At 40.8% G+C, this 15,099-nt stretch overlaps 1 protein-coding gene across 1 annotated transcript; it reads right to left on the bottom strand.

The window, feature by feature from the left end:
• Nucleotides 1–8,762: 8,762 nt before the first annotated feature.
• On the bottom strand, nt 8,763–14,404 carry LOC127342814 (uncharacterized protein At5g01610). Its single transcript, XM_051368826.1, has 2 exons — nt 13,805–14,404; nt 8,763–9,034 (listed from the first exon to the last, which is right to left on the bottom strand). Exon 1 carries the CDS (start codon nt 14,318–14,320, stop codon nt 13,820–13,822), a length of 501 nt encoding a protein of 166 aa, XP_051224786.1. The 5' UTR covers nt 14,321–14,404; the 3' UTR covers nt 8,763–9,034; nt 13,805–13,819.
• Between the last annotated feature and the right edge of the window lie 695 nt (nt 14,405–15,099).

Raw genomic sequence — 15,099 nt, 5'->3', positions numbered from 1 at the left:
GAAGAATCATCAATAGTAAGCTCAATATCAACATTGCAATTTTCATCACCACTCACCATATCATTACCTTGTGTCTTACCACACTTTGGTGAAGTGGATCAAGATGAGAACTCATCACGGCCGGAAGTGGAAGCAATACAATCATCCTCAATAATATTGGACACATCATATTTATCTTGAATCTTTGTCCATAACTCATGAGCGCTCCAAAAAGGCAAGTATGGAAAAAGACCTACATCTCTCAAAGCATTCATAAGAACATAAGAAGCTTGAGAATTGAGATATAAATTTTTCTCATCCTCTAACGATAGATTTTGTGAATCCATAGGAGGAGAAAAACCTATATCTACAATTTTCTCCATATGAGGGTCAATGTCCCGAAAATGACTAAGCATGCAAATTTTCCAAACATCATAATTTGTACCATCTAATATAAGAGTGTTATCGTGCACTAATCCTCTAGCCGACATCTTTACTCTCAAGGCGGTGAAGCCTAAGAATGAGAGACCTTGCTCTGATACCAATTGAAAGGACACGGATGTCGCCTAGAGGGGGGGTGAATAGGCAATTTAAAACTTTTACGAGATGGGCTTAACAAATGCGGAATAAAACTAGCGTTTACTTTGTCAAGCCCAAAGCCTATATACTATTGTTCACCTATGTGCACCAACAACTTATTCTAAGCAATGGTTCACCTATGTGCACCAACAACTTATGCTAAGCAATACAAGCAAGTATGTGATAGCAAGATATATATAACTTCAAGCACGATGGCTATCACAAGGTAAAGTGCATAAGTAAAGAGCTCGGGTATAGAGATAACCGAGGCACGCGGGAGACGATGATTTATCCCGGAGTTCACACTCTTGCAAGTGCTAATCTCCGGTGGAGAGGTGCGGTTGCTTAGTGCTCCCGAACGCCACAAGAGGCTCACCTTGAGGTGTGGTTGCTCGATGCACACCAACGCCACAAAGGCCTCACCCCAAGATGCGGTACTCACACCACACACCGAACGCCACGAAGGCGCCTCACCTAAATCTCCGGTGACCCTCGCCACAAAGGCCTAGGTCACGGTTCCACTAAGGGATTTCCTTCGAGGCGGAAACCGGGCCTTACACAAAGATTGGGGCACACATCCACAACTTAATTGGAGGCTCCCAACAAATCACCACAAAGGTCTAGAATCCGTCTAGGGTTCCAAGAACCTAAGAGTAACAACTTTCTTGCTTTCACCTCCACGAATCACCGTGGAGAACTCAAACCGATGCACCAAATGCAATGGCAAGAACACCACAAAGATGCTCAAGTCCTTCTCTCTCAAATTCCAACAAAGCTACAAAAGCTATTGGGGGAATAAGAGAGGAAGAACAAAGGAATTCACAAAGAACACCAAGATCAAGATCTAGAGAGTTCCACTCACAAAGAGATGGATTTGATTGGTAGAAATGTAGATCTAGATCTCCTCTCTCTTTTCCCTCAAATGGGGGCAAGAATCATGGAGGGATTGAGAGATAGTGCAAGCTTCTTTAGTTCAACAATGGAGGAGAGAGAGAGTGAGAGAAGCAACCGCCCAAGGAGGAAGAAGGGGGTATTTATACCCCCCAAGAAAATCGAGCCGTTGGGCAAAACCAGGGCCGGATAATCCGGCCTAAGTAAGGGCCGGATAATCCGCCCCCCCGGATAATCCGGCCTCTGGGACAAAACCTGGTCAAAATCCGGGAAAATGTCCGGCCCTTATACTTAGCCGATTTCGAGGGGGCCGGATATTTCCGAAATATCCGGCCCGGATAATCCGGCCCGGATATTTCCGAAATATCCGGCCCAAGTAAACTGCAGAAACACCAAAACTAAAACGGGCATAACTTTAGCATCCGGACTCCGATTTTGATGATCTTGGGCTTGTTTTGAAGCTAGGAACAAGCTCTACAAGATCATGCAGGAAACCATCATAGTCCAACAGGGGAGGATAGAAACAAATGATGAAAGGTTTGACCTATCTAAAAAAGACATACCGGTAAAACCTCCAATCTCGAAAATGCAACAAGTTGCCCGTGCAAAAACCATTCTTGATGAACTAGAGCTTGTCATGAGAATAAGCACAAGCTCTAAATCATCACATGGATAAGATCCAAATGACAACCAAGAAAGATGATGAACCAAACTCGAAAACGCAACAAGTGATCTATGCGAAATCCGTTTTCGATGAACTAGAGCTTGTCATGAGAATAAGCACAAGCTCTAAAACATCACATGGATAAGGTCCAAATAACAACCAAGAAAGATGATGCAAGGATGCAAAGGTTTGAGCTCTCTGCGAACGATACGATCGAGTTACTCACTCGAGAGCCCTCTTGATAGTACGGCAACTATACTATAAACCGGTCTCCAACTACACTATGAGACCGATGAGAAAGAAACCCTATCAAGAGCAAACCTTATACTTGCGCATTCCACTTGAGCTCGATGAAGACGATCTTGACCTCAACAAGATGGAACGCCTTTCTTGCTTGTGTTTGCTTGACGAAGTCTTGTGGATTGCTCCCCCATAATCCACCATGGGAGAGCTTCTTCTTCGGCGCATCTTCACATAACCATGACCACCATGTGGATTGCTCCCCCATAATCCACCATGGGAGAGCTTCTTCTTCGGCGCATCTTCACATATCCATGATCACCATATGGATGGCAAGACTCAAGCAAAGGACCTCTTCGAGATGGCTCATCTTGAACTTGCACTTCATTTCTCCATGGAAAGCTTCAAGCTTATGAACTCTTCGAGTTGGCTCATCTTGAACTTGCACTTCATTTCTTCATTCTTCATCATGTTGATGTCTTGAAGTAACTTGAGGGCTCACTTCATCTTCATCTTCAAGACATACTTGACACTTGATATCCTACATCAATTTCTTCTTATTGCAACCTAATACAAACATGTTGATGTCTTGAAGTAACTTGATGGCTCACTTCATCTTCATCTTCAAGACATACTTGACACTTGATATCCTTCATCAAATTCTTCTTATTGCAACCTTGAAGCCAACATATGGTTCAAGAATTGCCTATGGACAACTCCTACAAATATAACTCAATGCAACCATTAGTCCATAGGGATTGTCATTAATTACCAAAACCACACATGGGGGCTCCATGCACTTTCAAAGAATATTAGCTTGGCTTGGTTGGTGTACTGATCAAATTGGTCTTCTTCTCCTTGGAAGTAGACCTCCTCCTCCTCCTGGTACTCCTCGGTACTAGCGTCTAAAAATGGATACGATGTACACAATCACCAAGCAAATCTTAAGAGCTAGACTAAGCACACAATTGGTTCACACAAGCTATTCTACCATCACCACATTATTAACATGTTGGTTGACTTTGTTTTCTTTTAAAGAAAAATAATTTCCTCTCATTACAAATATTGATTAGGGTTGCTATTTAATTCTTTGGAGGAATAATTTCCTCTCATTGAATTTTGTTAAGATTTAATCTCCTCAAATAATAATATATGAACCTAGGTTGACCAAGGTCAATACTTCATAATCATCATTTGGGAAAATGATTTAAATGAGGTGCTATACCTCATGCAATTTAATACTACCATACTCATAATTTAATATCACCAAATAATTCAAGATGAGATTATGTGGACCATGATCACTACCTCATGTTGAGTTATTGGAAACAAGATTTAATTGACAGAATATCTCCCATATGATTTCATAAATATTTTTGGATAATTTAAATGGACTAGAATTAGCCATAGAGCCATTATTTAATCTAGACCATGATCATCCAAACAAATATGTCATATTTTTACATATTCTGATAGACAATATGAAATGTGATTTTTCAGAGTTGGAATCAACTCAAAAGCATTTTTGATTGATTTGTAATAAATGTTTGAAGTTTGCAAAAGGCCCTGCCTTATTATTTTTGTCACATTAATTCTATAACGAAATTTGAGGTGAGACCAGTGGGGCTGGATAGAGTTTTTCACAAGCTTTCCAACAACACAAAATTCATCAAATTTGGTTGGGTAGATTTGATTCTATTCAAATTTGAAAATAGCATCTGCAAGCAAATTGGAAATAAACTGAAATTCGAAATTTGAAAAGTTGGGCCTGGCGGGAAAAGGAATGGGCCGGCCCAGCTTCGCTCTGGCGCTCAGCGGGCCGCCTGACAGGGTGGGGTACACCTGTCATCGACTTAAACTTACCGAAACGGTACGCTGCTTGTGGGACGTTGGATCAGGCGAGGATCTGACGGTCGAGCGTCGTCGTTGTCGTCGATGAGAAGCGAGCGCTGGCACGGCGGAGGTAGGGGGTCGGAGGCGAGCCTGGACTCCGGCGATCGACGGCATTGATGCAGGGCGACGTTGCGGACGACGGTGAGGCAGCTGGTACCGACGACGACTCCAATGGTGGCCGAAATCAACGGCGCCCTTCTCAGCACCGCCGCGGGCTCCGGTGACAAATTGGACGGCTGCGGTGAGAATTGGAGAGGGGAAAGAGATCGAGGGAGCTCAGGGAGATGAGAGGAGATGAGTTGTGTGAGAAATCCGTTGCGGGAGGGCCTCCTTTTATAGCGTCCAGGGGTTCTGCGGGGAGCGGGGCAGGTCATCATCGACGACGAGTCTACAGTGGCGGAGAGGTCCTGGCGATGACGCAGGTGAGTAGGCGACGTCATTGTGAGTGCGTGGGACTTGACGGCGCAGAGAAAGGTGGCCCATAGCGCTCGTCATCGTCCTCGCGTTCTCATGCCTGTGGCGGATGGCGTCGACGATGGCGACGGCGACAGGTCAAGCGGGAGCTAGCGAGCGTTTCTCTGTGGTTGCTGAGGTCACGAAGGTCCTTCTGGCGCAGGGAAAGAGCAAAGGGGTCAACGGGTTTAGCCAGGCGACGTTGTGTTCGTGCGCGTCTGTGGCGTTCGCCGTGCGCGCTCTGGCGTGGCATGGCACACCTGGGTGTGTCTGGGCGTCGCGTGTTCTAGTGCTTGTTGGCTTCTTCTTGGCTCGGGACCTTGTCGCGCGTCATCAACAGTGAATGGTGAGTCTCCAGGACATGGTTGCGTGGCCTGGATTGGAGAGGGGAAGGAGTTGGCATGAGAGTGGCATGGTGGCCTCGGCATGGCATTGTCCTGGCCAAAAACGTCATCAACTGGTGTCTCCAACGCATGGCAATGCCTACTGGGTGCTAGGAGGCTCTGATGATGACCTAGGGGTGATGGTTTAGGTCAAAATCCGCTGGATATTAGCATGTCTTGTTTATTTCAGATTGTGCACACTACGTGTTCGGTCAAATGGCCGCAAGAAAGAAATTTTAGAATTTTGGCACCAAATTTTATGGGTGTGATTCATATATGATTTGGCACATTGTGGTGGTCTTGGTTTGCAAAGGTGAGTAGTTTTGTGAAAATCCAAAATGGGTAGAATCTAGAATCTGATTCAATGTCACCACTTTGCTTGGTTGCCAAAAGAAATGGAGAAAGAATTAGACAAGGTGGTCAACACAAAAGTTGTTCACCTTGATAAGGTCTTGGATGACGTGCAAAGATTTGGGAGAGTTTGGTTTAGAAAACTCTAAATACAGGGGATCAAAGTGGGCATCATGAGATAAATGGCAGATTTGACCATTATCTCATGTGAGCTCAATTTGAATTCAAATTTGATTTGATTTGAGTTTCTTTGATTCCAAAAGTGTTAATAAGTGTTTAGTAACCATCTCCAACCAATGGTGCAAGCTAAAATGGTCTAGGTTAAATAATTGCAAAAATGGCCATCAGCACATATGTGCATTTTATGTTTTTATTTTCTTTTCCTTTTCTTTGACCAAAGGTCTTTGTTTTGAGTTCATGGAGTGTTAGATTAAGTTTAGTAAGGGTTTCAAACCATTTGGGCCAAGTATAATGGCATAGGTCAAGATTTGGTATTATGGCTATGTGTCACATATGCCTCTATGCATATGTTTATTTTATTTTTGTTTCATATTGGATTTAGTTGGTAAGTGATAGGTTGTGTTTGTTGAGGTTTTGCAAACCATCTAAACAAGGTAGAACATGTCCTAGTTCATTATTTGCAAAAATAGCCATAGGCTTACCTAGGCTTTTCTTTTTAATTTATATTCTTTTTATTTGTTTTATATTGGATGGTAAAAAGGAGAGCAAGGTTAGGGTTTTAGATCATTTCAAAATATTTCAACAAACAAACATGGCAACATCACAACATATAAGCATGATCACTATGCATCAAACTTAATTTAATAAAAGTTTTTGTTGGTTCCAAATTTTGGAAATAGGGAAATTCATTTTCTTCTTTGTTTGAAATTTTGGGATGTTACAACTGTACTAGATGTAATAACAATGTAAGATGTGAAGATGGAGAGTGAATTTTTGTAGCCCGAGTTACATGTAGCTCCTTTTTTGCAAAATTTGAAAATAGTATTTTAGAGTCTCAAAAAATCTGATAAAAATTCTAGATGTAGATAATGATGGGATCTATCAATCTGTAAAATTTGAACTCGAGATACCTCATATTCTGGGCTGCAGAAAAAGATAAAATCTGACAGATTTTGAGATTTTGAAATCTGACACTGTTCACTAATATTGATATTAGAATTTGTCATTTTTGCACAGCTCCGAATATGAGGTATTTCCAGTCGAAATTTTCCATATTTGTAGATCACAGTATTATCTACATGTAGATTTAATTGCCGATCTTTTTGAAACTTTAAATTGTTGTTTTCAATTTTTCGAGCTACGTGTAGCTCGAGCTACACTTGTGGTTTCATGTGAAGATATACATATTGAAGAATTTTGCAGGCTCTGCCCCCTGACTTAAATAAGATTTGATTGTGTGAATAAAATGATGCGAAAGACTAGGACGATCCGATCTTCTTATTGTCGAAGGTAGATGGACGTCCATTTTAGTCTCAGGAACTAGTGTTAGCCTACAGGTGTTCCTGCTGTCACAGTTTTGACACTTCGGCATTAGATTTGACTTTCGTGCCAAGGAAGGCTGAGCTAGCATCCACGTGCGAAGAGGCATTTATTCGGCGGCGATTACACGGGAAATCATACATGGAGGAGTACGCACGCCACGACCCAGTTACGTCTTCATAGTTCATACCTTTTTTTTTTTTGAAACAAAAGCATTTTTTTTTTTGGTCTCATCTCATGAATTAAGAAAGAATTTTGCAAACCAACATTACAAGAAGAGACAATGCTCAACCAACCGGGAGTGGTGTTTTGGAACATGGGAGTATATGCTCCCTCTATTTTGAAATTTATCTTACACATATTTTAAATATCAAAAAAATTGAAACGAAAAATTCACATGTACATCTTCACGTACTACGCGCTCACAAAGTTGTTTCATAAAAAATGGACTTATCATGTGACGTGTGTAAAAAAGACAAAACTCGGTGCTAAAAATAATGCTTTTTACAAGATAAATTTTCTCTTTTTTATATAGACCACAAAAAATATTAATTTTTCGTGAAACTTGACGAATGCACATATATTATGGAGATGTACGTGTAGATTTTTTTTTCAAAATTTTTCGACAACTCAAAATATAAATTTTTAGTATAGGGAGCATACGCACCCGGGTGCCAAATTGAATTTCCGCAACCAAAGCTCAAGCAAAAGTTCTAAAACTTAACCCTACTCACGCGGTATTACTGAACCCAAGTGCTTTGCTTCCGCAATGCTGCACAAAGACGTTTCAACTTTAATCTTTGCCATAACCACCATAGGCATTGTAGAAGTGTTGCGGAACACCTTAGTAGTTTCATTCCAAATATCACATGAGATGGACATAATAAGAGAGTAAGAGACGCCAAGGGTTTCCATCTAGTGTTGTTTGTGTAGATTACCGACTCCCGCCAATCCTTAACCGAGTCATAGTTTGCCCACACATAGACGTGTCCACCGAAGAAAGCCCAAGCCAAGAGGTGCTACTCCATATCAGGATCAAGTAGCGGCATTTGAAAAGGAGGTGGACCTCGGTTTCATCCTCACGGTTGCAAAACTTACAACGCCCGCAATTAGGCCATCCGCGCCTTTGAAGATAGTCGGTCGTCCAAACTCGGTCTTGAAAGATGAACCACACAAAAGACTTGCATTTGGGGGTGCTCAATTTTTTCATATGTAACTCTTTTTACAGTTTGTATAATCAAACCCTTTTTTTACAGCCAGTGCATCTAACCTTCGTCTGACACCGGTGCCTTTTCAAAACACACATGATCCCTTTTATTGCGTTTGTCGATAAAGCATTTGGTACGTTAAGAATTATCGGCCCTGCTCACCGGACTCGCCTGTCAAAGACCTGATCTAGCCTTTCCGGCATCGAATGGTCGTCATCTGGCAGCCCACCAAGAAATGTACATAAGCACCATGGCATTGTAAACCTCCTGTTCTAAAACAGAGGCCAAACATATCAGACAAGGGCACAATCCCATGATTATTAAGTGGGAGGCTGCAAGCCCCCTAGAAAGGTACAGGTTTCCCCGAAAATACCAAACGCAAACGGAATCTAGGTACGTGCACACGGGTTTCTTAAAAATATAGAAAATGCTAGTATTTAAAAGTTTCAAAAACATTTGAAATAATTTTTTTGCATAAACATATTATCTTTATACTTAAGTTTTCACGGAAAGGCACAATTGTATTCCGCAGGTTTCTCGTGGTAATTTATAGGATGTAAATATGCAGACTACCAGAGTAGTGGTATGGTGGCAAGCATGCCCACACACAGAAGGGAACAATTAATCCAAAAGAAGTATGCACCAGAAGTCATATATATTACGAGCTGAAACAATAACGTTACCAGTTCCCAGGGCTATGACCGACGAACAATCCGGTGAGATAACCGGTTACATTATTGCGCTTTCTTCGTGTGGAGAGTGGAGTGGTCTTAGCGATCCAGACTTATATACAGAGGCAGTTTTACAAACAATGCGAAGAGATTGAAAACTATAATGGTGCTTGATGTCGAGGCGGTTTGATCATGCCAATATCATGAGACATGCAAGGGTGCCTGCAGTCAACAGGCAATACTTCAGCGTTTGACAAAACAAAATTGGATGATACAAAATCAAGCAGGCCCATCGTCTCTCTTGTAACAGCCGGCTAGCTCTCTAAAGTATTAGGGAATAGTGATAAGCAATACACCACCAGCAAACAAGTTCTCGGTTTACAATCAAGAGAAACACCACTATCAACACCTAACCTACAATATGAGTAGTGACCCGGTACATTAGTCCACGAACTTCACACCTAAAGTTAATGCAAATTTACCGATCATGTGTTAGTTTAAGTCATCTTTACGACATGCTCCAAAAACGTAATCCCTGAGGATGTTTTCTTCCTCTACGAATAAGCAGTTAATTTCTTTCCTTGGATGCCCAGTTGGGCACATATATGTTTGGCACTTGTCTCCTAATCCCTCAACCCAGATTAAATGTTAAATGATTAACTAATTAAAGCTTTAAATGATTGGATGCAAGAAAGAAAGCATTAATTTGCTGGGTACAAACTGTAATGAGTGAATCTACACACTGAAAGTAGACTAGATACACACAAAAATAGATGAATCTACAAAAAGCTAAAACATCTTATATTAGTAAGCAGAGGGAGTAGTTTATTGAAGAACAAAATATTCGAAATGATTGGATGCAAGAAAGAAAGCATTAATTTGTTGGATACACACTATAATGAGTGAATCTACACACTAAAAGTAGACTAGATACATACAAAAATAGATGAATGTACAAAAAGCTAAAACATCTTATATTAGTAAACGGGGAGAGTAGTTTATTGAAGAACAAAATATTCGAGCTACACAAATTTCAACCTTTCAAAGGAAGACAAATAGGAAAGAGATCAGCAAGTCTAACTCTAACACAACCATGACGTAAAAGCTGACAATTCATACAACGTAATAGGCATCCCATGCTCAGCTCACTGCAAATCAAACCTGATTTCATCCAACCCCAAGCCAAGAAAGGTTATATATGCAGATAATAGCTTGAAGTTGTAACATGTTCTCTTTCAGCAAAATCCGTAGAAGTGATATAAGGAGGTAGTAGTAGAGGAAGGATGGGGAGTGGAACTAGTGGAGAAGCTTGATGCCAATCGAGCAGCAACCAAACTTGTTTACTAGCAAGCAAATCTCATGAAGAAAAACACTACTTGGATGTGTTTATTTATGACATGATGACTCTCCATGGTACTTCGGGTTGAGACATTGGCATACTATTCTGCCGCTCAGTCATGTCATCAGAAACTATTCCAACCTTTATCAAACAAGAAACCTTCTTGAATACTAGACACGAAACAAAGCATAAGCATCTATTATATACTAAAAGCAAAATACGGATGTTTAATAGAGCCACCATATTAATCCACATCATTAGAATCATTTTAGCTGCTAGATCTATGATTTTAATGGTCAAGATTTAAACAAATTACGTAACACATACAAGTGCATATTTGTGGACATACACAATATGGCATGATTGACACGTACGTGGAAAGAACAAAAATCCATCGCATGCTCCACATGTGCCAAATAATATCTGTTAGGTTTTAATTAACCATATATATAAACGATACTGATTTACAATATATGCCGGAACATGACAGGCTAGCAGCAACATCGTTTGGCCAAAACAAAACATGAACAGTTGTACCAAATAAAGTGTGCTAATTTGACACGGTCGTACGAGATAATGAAAACGTGTGTGCATACAACTCTGCTTGTGCATGCTACAAAAAGGCCTCCACGAGCTAGATAAAAGAAGTCTACATGGACTCCTGATGATATACGTATACATAAACATTTAGGTCCCCTCTACTTTCTTAATTCTTAATCGAATTCTCCGCAAAAAAAAAATCTTAATCGAATACAATACAAAGTCAAACTGCTGGCGACACAAAACCATGTCCGTATGTGCACAACTGAGAAGCATGTTCTCCTTCTGTCCTATAAAAATATGTCTTAACTTTGTCTAAATTGAAATATATTTAGACAATATTTAGTATCTATATACATCTAAATTTAGACAAATGTAAGATATATTTCATGGGAGGCATCGAGCATGTTAAAATTATAGTGGGGAAGCGCATAAATTTTGCGTTCAATTCTTGATCCATTACAATATTTGAGTGACATATCAGACGGATTGATTTTAATATGTATAGAAATTTACTTTGCCAACTTAAGTGGGTGAAAAGAAAAACTCCAAAGCTGATAGGTCGAATATTTAGCTTATGTGCGTTTATCTTACATACGGGTGCTACTTACATAGGACATGGTGCCAAATAGTAGTATAAAAAACCACATGGTGGCACAAAAAGTATAATAGGCTCTAAAATTGAACTAACTCATATGTTTGTATGAGTATTAACGAATCTATCTATTATATATTAAAAGCAAAATAAGGGTGTTTTTTGAGGCACCAGGTTAATCCCCGTATGCAAGAAAATATAAACCACTTATATTAATCTTAACGTCTAAGATTAAAAATTGAAGTGTTACGTACAAAAATGTGCGTTGCAAAAATAAAATTTTGGCACGTAGGTGCCCATATGGCGACACACACATTACGTTAACCACGTCATCTAAAAGGCCACCAAGGGCCATCACAAAAAAGGTCAAGGGGGCCAATATGGATAGAGTTTGCTTCCGGCCCAGCGTAAATAAATAGAGTCCATAGCTGAAACGAAATCATATCGCACGAAAAAAAAGCATAGGAACATCTGGCCAGCTGAACAAAAATTACACGGAAAGACATTTAGGCTACTTAATAAGTATAAACTATATTACTAAACATGTCCGAAAATAGTTTCAAAATATAAGACAATTTTAGTAAGCTATTAGTAGACCAAAATAGCCTACCAAAACATCTTATATATTAAAAGTTTAAAACAGAGGAATTACATAATAAATACACGCGAACAACTACAATACTGCTTCGTCTCCGCAAAAGGAAAGTATAGAAATACAAATATTTGAAAGATGTTTTTTCTTAAAATACTAACATTGTGATTGATATTTAATTGAACACAAACCGCGAGTCATGTAGTTTTGTGCCATGTTACATCCTATTATAAATTCACGTGAAAATAGGAAGTGCTTTCTTTCCATGTCTGGTTCTACATGATACATATCAAACCACGTAAAAGAAGCAGCCTACGGTTGTACGTCAGATACACATAAGGAAATCAGATTTATTTTATTTTCTGAATAGGAGTGTTGAATTTGAATTGCTCCAAAGGAACTAGATGTGTGCGTGTCAGTATAAGCACATGGTAGACTACATATAAGATAGTAACTAAAATTATATATTGTTTAACTATATTACTTATTAAAATACAAAAATATTGAGACATATCAAGTGTGCCAAAATTTCTTCATGTGTGCATGTAACTCTAAACGAACGTGAGAAATAGATTTGCGTAAAAAAGGAAATATCACAACTTAATGGGACATGTACATGAGAAAAAAGAGTCGCGCAAAAAAAGGAACACTAGGAACATATTAAGGAGTTTGTACATGTCACGGGCGTACTAAATTCAGCTTTAAAAAACAAACTAAATTCTAGATTATTATGGTAAGGTTCGTACACGTCGGTTGGACCGGCCGCGAGGGAAAGGAAGTTCCCAAGAAAATATTACTCTTAATTATTTTCAAATTGCAATAAGTGAAAAAAAAAAACTTCCAGCTGAAACTCATTTACATGATCCCAAGTGTAGGAAGAATATTAACCATACGATTGAGCGAGACATGTAACAGTAAAATGAAGATCACTAGCTAGGAACATTGCCATGCTTTTGACCTAATTTACTATCATGACTACTATTGTGATTGCAACACTAGATGCTTGAAAGGAAAACCCGTTGGCTAGAAACTCCGGGAAGCATGAAGAATTATAGTATAAAGGCGTGAAAACCAATAATTCTACCCTTATTGTTGCATAATACTTTCATTTTTTTATTATTCTGAAATAGTTTGTAATTTTATATCATCATTTTTCCCCAGATTTATGCAAGTCACCCCTTTGTGCCAAATAAGCGAACACAAAGTGAAAAATACACAAATATTAGCGGACATATGGCATGGTCATTGATAGTTGAGCCAAGAATAAGTAGCAGCTAATTAAAAATAATTCATTTAGATAAAATTCATTGAACACTAGGTTTTGTATTTTTAATATTTATATAGAATTCTTTCTATAAAATTACCACGTATAAAAACATTTTAGAAAAATTAAATAATTAGAAGTAAATAGCCTTTGAGATGTTGCCCTCGCATTTGCGAGGGCCACCTTGCTAGTTATAATGGAAAAACAAGAATAACGAAATGGTGAATTAGACTGATACACACGCAAGTAAGAGAGAAACGGTCAACTGCAATCATAAGAAAGTAAACAAGCAATTTAGTTGAATTCCACTATGCAATTACTGAAACTAATCCGAAGCCGAAAGAGTTGGCACTACAACAATCGGAACTAGCATCAACAACATGCAGCCTTGATACGGCCATATCTCATGAACTTGAAAGTTCAAAGGGATGCAGTTTGTTCATCACACTTGCAAAAGCATTAAGCAACAGCTTTCCAGACAATAAGCAATTAAATAATTCCAGCCTATTAATGGTACTACTGTACAATGAATTGAAATTGTGAAATTGTAATCCACACATGTATACGTAGAGGCTGTGTTCCTAAGATCCACCGTATAACAAGCAAGAAACGGGTACTGGCAGAAGAAAATTGAGGTATAGTACATCTCGGTAATGCAGTACCTTGTTGAAGTAGTACTAAGAGTCGGCCTTGGCGGGGCATTCGAGGCTGGCGTTGAAGTGGCGAGCGGGGAATTTGGCGGAGACGGAGCCCACCTCGAAGACGAGCTCGTCCCCATCGGCGCGGATCCCGGTGATTGACCACCAGCGGAAGAAGGCCTTGACGCTGATGCCGCTGAGCCCGGAGATGCGACCGTCGTCGAGGTGGCCGGTGAGGCGGTCGTTGAAGTTGGCCAGGTAGCTCCCCGCGGGCAGCACGATGCGGCAGCTGGAGACGAGGTCTACGGCGAAGTCCCCCGACCCGGCGTCGAGCGTGTAGCCGCGGACGTTGGCCGGGAGCAGGCCCCGGGGGAAGCCGCGGAGGCGGAGCTCGTCGTACGCGGTGGTAGGGGTGGATCCGGCGTCGGCGTCGGCGTCGGCGTCGGCGTCGGAGCGGGCGAGCGGGAGGAGGAGAGCCGCCGCGAGGAGGGCCGCGACTGGGAGGAGGAGGGCGACGCGGGATTGAGAAGGGTTCGCCATTTTCGTGAGTCCAAGGGGAGGGAGACGTGGAACGGTTGAAGAGTCTGGAGTCCAGGGGGAAGGAGCTAGTACTATTTTCGGAAGAAGTGGCTGACTTTTAACCAACTTGCGGATTTCTTGATTCTTTTTTTTTTTTTTTGAGAATTTCCTGGTCTTAGTACATCTGGTAGTATCTGAACTCACGCACTACACACTCCTCACACACACACAACACCACACACACGCCACTCGTGCCCAAGCTAGACCTAACCAAACCTATACTAAGACATGAGCCTCCGCGAGCCTAGATCTTCTGGGAAATCCCTGCGGTGGTGGGCACACCACAATACCAGTGTCGAACCGCGGTGGAAATTGGCTCCGTAGCTTGAACTGGGCTAGACTGATTTATGGGCTCAGTCTTCTGCATATATGCAGCCCATAGGGCCCTCCAGAAATTTGCTACAGCGCCAACGCTGGACACTGTGCAGGTGAGACACTCGGTAAATACGCTCCCGGGGAGTCGAACTCACGAGCGGGCAGCCAGCCACTGCTGGGCTTTGCCAACGCGCTACGCGCGCTCCTCGGATTTCTTGATTCTTTGACACTCCTGTCATGTGCACAGTGCGGTGTATAGAGATGCAACTGATCCATTATTAGTATACGTACCCTCTAGTACATTATTGGCCATACTTATCCAAGCATTTTAGTCAACTCCGGTTCGATTACACTACATCATTCTAAAATAAATGTTTCAATTTTTATATAAAGGCATATCTATAAATAAAATGTGTCTAGACATA

This window comes from Lolium perenne, chromosome 3 (assembly GCF_019359855.2).
Source record: "Lolium perenne isolate Kyuss_39 chromosome 3, Kyuss_2.0, whole genome shotgun sequence".
NCBI lineage: Eukaryota > Viridiplantae > Streptophyta > Magnoliopsida > Poales > Poaceae > Lolium > Lolium perenne.
This window is presented reverse-complemented; position numbering and strand designations above follow the sequence as displayed.

Excerpts from the sequence above, each read along its gene's own strand:
- LOC127342814 (XM_051368826.1), bottom strand. The coding sequence starts at position 14,320 with ATGGCGAACCCTTCTCAATCCCGCGTCGCCCTCCTCCTCCCAGTCGCG.